General features: G+C 36.1%; 1 protein-coding gene across 1 annotated transcript in view; it reads left to right on the top strand.

The window, feature by feature from the left end:
* Positions 1 to 7,992, top strand: part of CATSPERB (cation channel sperm associated auxiliary subunit beta) — a 134,695-nt gene extending 126,703 nt beyond the window's left edge. Inside the window, exons 26-28 of the mRNA XM_058294913.2 lie at positions 4,137 to 4,237; positions 5,426 to 5,500; positions 7,801 to 7,992. Of these exons, the coding sequence (XP_058150896.2) occupies positions 4,137 to 4,237; positions 5,426 to 5,500; positions 7,801 to 7,992 (368 nt within the window). The remainder of the gene's footprint in view (positions 1 to 4,136; positions 4,238 to 5,425; positions 5,501 to 7,800) is intronic.
* The last annotated feature ends 278 nt before the right edge of the window (positions 7,993 to 8,270 follow it).

Consider the following 8,270-nt stretch of genomic DNA (forward strand, 5'->3'; position numbering starts at 1 on the left):
CAGTTGTCTTTTCAAGTTTTTGCCCATTTTTTAATTGAATAGTTTGTCTTTTGTAGTTGAGTTGTATGATCTCCTTATATATCATGGATATTGAACCCTTATCACATATGTGATTGCCAAATATTTTCTCCCATTGAGTTGGGTACCTTTTCACCTTTTTGACAAAGTCCTTTGAGGTTCAAAAGTGTTGAATTTTGAGGAGGTCCCATTTATATATTGTTCCTTTTGTTGCTTGTGCTTTGGGTGTAAGGTTTAAGAAATTACCACCTACCACAGATCTTGCAGATGTTTTCCTACATTTTCTCCTAGGATTTTTATAATTGTTGTTTTCATATTTAGGTCCTTGATCCATTTTGAGTTAATTTTGTATAAGGTGTGAGATAAGGGTCTTCTTTCTTTCTTTTGGAAATGGCTATTCAGTTCTTCCAGAACCAAATGTTGAATAGACTGTTCTGGCAAGCTGGGTGGGTTTAACAGCATTGTCAAAAATCACTTGACTGTAGATGCGAGGGTTGATTTCTGAGTTCTCAATTCAGTTCCATTTGTAAATCTGCCTGTCCTTATGCTAGTACCATGCTGTAGCTAAGTAATATTCTTTAAAGTCAGGAGGTGAGAGTACTCCAATTTTGTTCTTCTTTTTTAAGACATGTTTGGTTATTCAGGGCCCCTTACCCTTCCAAATAAATTTGACTACTGGCTTTTTGATTTCTGCAAAAACGGCTGTTGGGATTTTTATTGGAATTTCATTGAATCTGTACATCAGTTTGGGTAGAATTGACATCTTAATGATATTTACTCTTCCAGTCCATGAACATGGAACATCCTTCCATTTATTTAAGTCTTCTTCACTTTCTTTTGGCAATGTTTGGTAGTTTTCTGAATGCAGGTCATTTGTGTCTTTGGTTAAGTTTATTCCTAAATATTTGTTTGTTTTAATCACTCTTAAAAATGGAATTTCTTTTTTGATTTCCTCCTCAGATTGCACATTAGTAGTATCTAGAAACGCTATTGATTTTTGCGTATTAATCTTCTATCCTGCCATTTCACTGAACTCATCTATTAATTCTAGTAGCTTTGTTATAGATTTTTCGGAATTTTCTAGATATAAGATCATGTCATCAGTGAATAGTGAAAGTTTTATTTCTTCCTTTCCTATTTTTGACGTCTTTTATTTCTTTGTCTAGCCTAATTGATCTAGCTAGAACTTCTAGCACAATATTAAATAATAATGGAAACAGCGGGCATCCTTGTTTTATTCCGGACTTCAGTGGGAAAGCTTTAGGCCTTTCACTGTTGAGTACGATGCTACCTGTATGTTTTTCATATATGCACTTTACCATATTGAGAAAGTTTTCTTCTACTCCTATCTTGTGGAGTGTTTTTATCAAGAAAGAGTGCTGTATTTTGTGAAATGCTTTTCTGCATCAAAAGAGAGGATCATAAAATTTTCCTTCTTCATTTTATCAATGTGGTTTATTACACTAATTGATTTTCTTGTGTTGAACCACCTTTGCATACCTAGGATAAAACCCACTTTATCATGGTGTATAATTCTTTTAATATGCTTTTGGAATTCTGTTTGCAAGTTTTTTTTTAAAGAGCTTTTGCATCTATATTCATTAGAGATATTGTCTGTAATTTTCTTTTTTTGTATTAATAGTATCTTTATCTGGTTTTCATTTAGGATGATGTTGGCTTCATAGAATGAGTTTGGTAGCATTCTTTCCTGCTAATTTTTTTTGTGGAAGAGCTTGAGGAAGATTGTTATTAGGTCATCTTTGAATAATTGACAGAATTTACCTGTGAAGACATCTGGTCCTGGGCTTTTCATCTTTGGAGATTTTTGAAGACTGCTTTAATCTCTTCATTTGTGATTGGTTTGTTGAGGTCTTCTATTTCTCCTAGGGTCAGTGTAGGTGGTTTGTGGACTTTGTGTAGGAATTTGTCCATCTGGTCTACATTTTCTAATTTTTAGGCATACAGTTTTTCACTGTATCTTCTTATGATCTCTCTTATTTCTGCAGGGTCAGTGGTAATGTCCCCCCTCTCATTTCTAATTTTATTTATTTGTGTCTTCTCTCTTTTTTTCTTTGTCAGTCTACATAAGGTTTTGTTGATTTTTGTTGATCTCAAAACAACAACTTTTAGTTTTGTTGGAACTCTCTATTGTTTCTTTGTTGTTGTTTTGATTTCATTATTTCTGCTCTGATCTTTACTATTTCTTTCCTTCAGCTTGGGTTGGGATTAGTTTGCTGTTCTTTTTCTAGTCCCTCCAGGTGTGCAATTAGGCCTTCAATTTTAGCTCTTTCTTCTTTTTTAATATAAGCATTGAAGGCTATAAATTTCCCTCTCAGCCCTGCCTTTGTGGTGTCCCATAGGTTTTGATATGTTGTGTTCTCATTTTCATTCATCTGAAGATATTTGCTGAATTCCTTTACAATTTCTTCTTTGATCCGCTAATTATTTAAGAGTATGTTGTTTAACCTCCATATATTTATGAATTTTCCTTTTTTCCATCCATTATTGATTTCTAGTTTCATTGCATTCTGATCAGAAAAAGTGCTTTGTATAACTTCAATCTATTTAAATTTATTGAGACTTGCCTTGTGACCCAAAATATGGTCTATCTTGGAGAAGGACCATGAATGTTTGAAAAGAATGTATATCCTGCTGTTTTGGGGTACAATGCTCTATAGATGACTGTCAGATCTAGTTCATTTATCATATTATTCAAGCTGTTTCCTTATTTAACCTCTATCCAGAGATTCTATCCAATACTGAGAGTGGTGTATTGAAGTCACTATTATTGTAGAGACACTTATTTTACCCTTCAGCCTTGCCAGTGTGTGTCTCATGTATCTTGGAGCATGGCGGTTATATGCATAAATATTCAGTATAGTTATTTCTTTTTGCTGAATTGCTCCCTTTTATTAATATATAATGATCTTCTTCATCCCTTATAACAGTTTTGCATTTAAAATTTATTTTGTCCAATACTAGTATACTAGTATTCGTATCCAGCTCTTCTTTGGTTACTATATGCATGGAATATATTTTTCCAACCTTTTCACTTTTAACATGGTTGTGTCCTTACATCTGAGTTGAGTCTCTTGTAGACAACATATAGATGGCTCAAATATTTTATCCATTCTATCAGTCTGTGTCTTTTGATTGGGGAGTTCAAGTCATTAACATTCAATGTTATTACTGTAAAGGCAGTACTTCATCCATTTTGACTTTGGTTTCCCTATTAGTTGATTCTGATAGGTCGACTTCTCCAAGGAATGTCTTACCTTGCCATGTGTTGATGACATTACTCCATATATGCAACTTTTGTTGCACCTTTTGTATTTTTGTATGACTACTTTGAGGAGATAATAGATAGATGACATAGACTGATGTCTAACATGTATGCACTTTTTTAAAAGAAAATCCAGCAAAGTAAAACTACTGAATATTTTGCTTTAACTGACATATCATATTCTGTAGTTTGTCTCTCACCAGCTTGTTTGCACTGGTTGTTAAATATTCAGGCACTTTGTGAGCATGTTGTTAAACCATCGGTAGCTTGTAATTAGCCATGCTGAGAGCATTTATACCATGGAAATGGGCATATAGTACAATTAGAACTTTTTTCTCCTTTACTTCTCATGTACCAGTACTCCACTACAGTTTATAAGCTCCACCCTACATATCTGGCTTTAGAAAGAATGACAAGAAAGGCACTTCTTTTGGAGAATATTTGTGATTATATTGTGAAATTCTTCTGCCACTTTATCGAAAATCATTTACCAACCACTAAGGATATCCTGAGATGATCTCCCTGCCAAAGATAGAAAGTATGTGCAGGACAGGACTGCACATTAGCATGGGGTTAGAAGGAAAATATCAGTCTGAATTAAGGGGGTCATAGGTCTTGTCCTTCTTGAGCATGCCCTGAGAGCACTGTGAGATACTGCCCCTTACTTACCCTAAAGATATCTTCCACAAAGTCAAGCATAACTAAAAGTATGGGATAGCTTAGTCTTGTTGTGGAGTGGAATCTTTCCTTCTACCTTAATGTATGTAGTAGAAATTTTATGTAAAATTAGAAAGTAGCATAAGTATGCTTAAAATATTTTTTCATATATTTTTAGAACACACTACACCAGGGAATATTGAAAAATTGAAAAATTACTTAGAACCAATTCTCAAAGCTCCAGTATATAATCCTAAAGGTCTCAAATTAAGTATAATGGTAAGTTGACATGATTTTGTTTTCACTATTTTGGTTTAGATGAAAGTAATGCCAAAACTAAGACTGATTTTAGTTTTAAAGTATAATGAGTGTTAGTGAATGATGGAAAGAACATCTTTAAAGTGTATGGAGATTATTTATTTCTCCTCCATCTCCCCTGATGTTATTATTTCTAAAGATAACTGAAAGCTGAATTAAATGTTAAATTACTGTTCTTTGAGCCAATAGGTAAGATTAATAGACCATCTAGTAAGGTGGAGCAGAAAGGGTATAGTCAAAGGGGTGCTGATGCAAAATACCAGAAATTGGTTGTTTTTTATAAAGGGTATTTATTTGGGGCAGGAGCTTACAGATACCAGACCATAAAGTATTACCTCACCAAAGTCTATTTTCACGTGTTGGAGCAAGATGGCTGCCAACATCTGCGAGGGTTCAGGTTTCCTGAGTTAATCCCTTCCAGGGTCTTGTTTCTCTCTAGGTTCAGGCTTCCTCTCTTCCTGGGGTTCCAGCTTAAGGCTTCAGCATCAAACTCCAACATCAAAACTCCAATATCAAAAAACCCCTAACTCTGTCCTTTGCCATGCCTTTTATCTGTTAGACCCCACCGACCAAAGAGTGGGGACTCAATGCCCTACTGCACAAGAGGTTTACATAATTATTTAATTTAAGCAAACCTCTGAATCCAATATAATATAATATGCCCAGAGAAAAAGATCAGTTTACAAACGTAATCCAATATTTCTTTTTGGAATTCATCAATAATATCAAACTGCTACTGGGAGGAAATGGCCTCAGTAACCTTCAACTGTACATACACAGATACATGTTTTTTTATTCCAGTTGCCTTTGAGAACAGATAAAGTTAATACAATCCAAGTAATTTTTCTGAAAGCCCACAAAATTAGGGGACATATCCAAACATAGAATACAAAGATCGGCCTAAAATACTCATCAAAGCCAAGTTAATTTTCTGTTTCTTCATTCCAAAAAATATCGACTATCAAATCCACCTGTTTTAAATGCTTCTCCTTCCATTTTTATTTTGATGCATGGATTGTGTGACCGAGAGCCTTAGAAGGGGGGTGGGAATCTTTCTATTCAACATCTATGGAAAAAGTGACCCAATGTATATTTTTGCTTAAAGAAACATACATGTTGGTGCTGCTAATGGTGTGTTTTTTCCCACAGGGTTCTGAGCTATTCCACTTTAGAGTGTCCGTTGTTCCAGGGGTCACCTTTTGTGACTTAGTTGAAGAATTTCAGGTATACTAAATGAACAAAGTATCAAATGGGGTGATGGCTGGGGTTATCTAATATTATAACAAGCATCAGTCCAAGAGACACTGAAGAGAAAACATTGACAGGGTTTGTGTGATGGACAAGGCGTGGAGACTGAGGATCCTGGAGAATGGTGGTGACATTGTCAGTACTGGTGAAGCGAGGCTATATGACCAATTGATGCTGGGGAAAATTAAATAACTGGCTGTTTTGTTTTTTCCTTCTCCATCTCCCATATTTAACTCAATTTCCTGACTTTTAATGCTTTTCTTCTCACCCTGCCTCCCTGCAGAAACATGTCCATAACATTTTAGTTTCCAATATTAACCTGTTTATTTGCATTGTAATGGTAGAGTCTTACATACTCCAAGAGCTGTCAAGATCTCACAGAATTGGGAACCAAAATCAGTCTTGAAAACAATGACACACTTTGCTCATTCATATGACATCTGCTGCCTATAGGAGGTGGGAAAGAATGAGGATTTGATTAAATTGACTAATGACTCATGCAGTGTCAAACACCAATGGCACATTACCAAAAACAAAGTGTCTTTTGGGGGCACACAAAATATGAAACTAGGAGTAAATGCATAGTAATTCTGAACTGATGAGGTAGGACTGAGATATGAAAATTATGTAAAGAAAAGCATTCATGATTTGAGCAAGTTTATGTGACCTAAGGATAAAAGTTCAAGACCAAGCCTCTTGCAGGTAGTGATGACATAGTAATGAAATGAAGTATCAAATATCTATTCACAAATATGAGCAAAAGAAGGAAATAGTTATTGAAAAGCTTTGGGGGAGCCCATGTGGTTCAGTGGTTGAGCGGTGGTTTCCCGCATACGAGGTCCAGGGTTCAAATCCCAGCCCTGGTGACTTAAAAAAAGAAAAGCTTTTTTGTTTTAAAGATAAGGAAATTTGACTAGTTTAATAACTGAAAAGCAAACTAGTCTAAGGCAGGAATTAAAGATTTTAGAGATGGAGTGGAATGCATAAGAGAGGTCCCTTCTTAGAGCTAGAGCAGATGGGACTCAGCTCACAGTGTCTGTCAAGTTAACCTTTGAGAATCAGAATATCTTTGCATACTATTCCTTTACATAAAAATCCGTTGTAGTTCCAGGCAAGATGAAGTAAGCCTTCTGCATCTTCTCTCTCCCACTGATTACAACTAAAAACTCTAAGCAAAATGTTAACACACACACACACAAATAATGTTAACACAGACACGTATACACACACACACACAACTACCTGAGGACTGAAAAGTAAAAAATAGTAGGCAGATTGGGGAGCAAAGACACGAAAAAGAGACCTACAGAGCAGTGGCAAGTTTCCAAGATTTTTCCCCCCTGCTTTATCTCTCAGCTTGAACTGAAGGCAGGCTAAATTAGGAGCTGGGTAGCAGATGAAATCAGCAAAAATTCCTCAAGAACCCCTTTCTGGTCAAAGGGCCAGAATGAAAAAGGTTCTGTGAGCCAGAGAGTATGGGAAATCCCCACCTGTCTCTCTCTCTTTCTTCTCTTCTGACCCTGTCAAAAGCCACCCCCAGCCAAGGATCTTCAATTCCGAGAGGGAGCAGCCATGGCAGCGATGTGATATCTAAGACCCTGAGAGAAAATCCATCCCACTAGACAGAGGAACTTGAAGAGATGTACCTGTCCCATGAAAAGTGTAGGGAAAATCCTCGTTTTTCCCCTCTCTTTTCTACCTCTTTACGCCCCAGGGCATCCCCAATTGTTGGAAACAATCTATCCTCTAGGAACTTGTTTTTTATAAATTATCCATTCAGGCAGAAAAACATTTTGAATACGCCAAAAGTTTCCTATGAAAACACTTTCTGGAAGATTTTCTAAAGAGATGATAGCTTGAAAGAGCACCTGCACTTTCCCCATCTGGCATGTCCTTTTTTCTCCTCTCCTTCTTCAAGAAATCCAGCTCAGAAGACACAATCCCTGACTGTCCTGGGCAGCTGGGTGTTCTCCCCACTGTGGTGCCACAGCACTCTGCCCATTCCTTTGTGACTGAATAAGAAGTTTCCCACCATGTAAGCATTCTGCCAATCTCTACCACTAAAGACCCAAAATAATCAATGGAATCCTTATTCCCTATTTATTGTGTGTACATTGTTGTCAGAATGTCAAGAGATTTCTAAACTCATGTAGATGCTGAATATCTGGGTAAGCCTGGTGATTAGTAGTGTTTCCACCACTACAGTATTCATATAAAGTTCAGTGTTCTGAATTACTGGATTCAGAGAACTTAAAGACTTGCTCTTTCTGTTGCAGATTTATGTTGATGAAGCACCATTGCCATTTCCAGGGCATACACTTATTGCTGTCGCAGCAGCTGTTATGCTCGGGGGATTAATTTTCACAGTGTTTATGTTTCAACTGCGTAACATCCACCCATGGAATCTGTGCCAAAAATGGATTAGAGGAAACAAAGTGAACTCACCAAATATCAGTGCTCAGAGATGAAAATCTGAACAGTGAACAAATGATAATCATAATTTTCTCTTTATTTCCTAGTTTCACTTAGCAATTCCTAGAACAATATATTTAAATGTAAATATACAGAGTAGATTAAATACTACAGTTTACCATGCTCTTTGTCAATATGTTTGCCATTCCATTTTCTTATTTTGAATACATGGAAAATTTCTTATGTCAGCACTAACTAACATAGAGTTTCCTTGAGGTTTTAGAAAAAACATAAAAATGATAACCACATCTGTGTAGAAATTGCTCTTATTGAC

Source organism: Dasypus novemcinctus, chromosome 3 (genome assembly GCF_030445035.2).
Source record: "Dasypus novemcinctus isolate mDasNov1 chromosome 3, mDasNov1.1.hap2, whole genome shotgun sequence".
NCBI classification, from domain to species: Eukaryota; Metazoa; Chordata; class Mammalia; order Cingulata; family Dasypodidae; genus Dasypus; species Dasypus novemcinctus.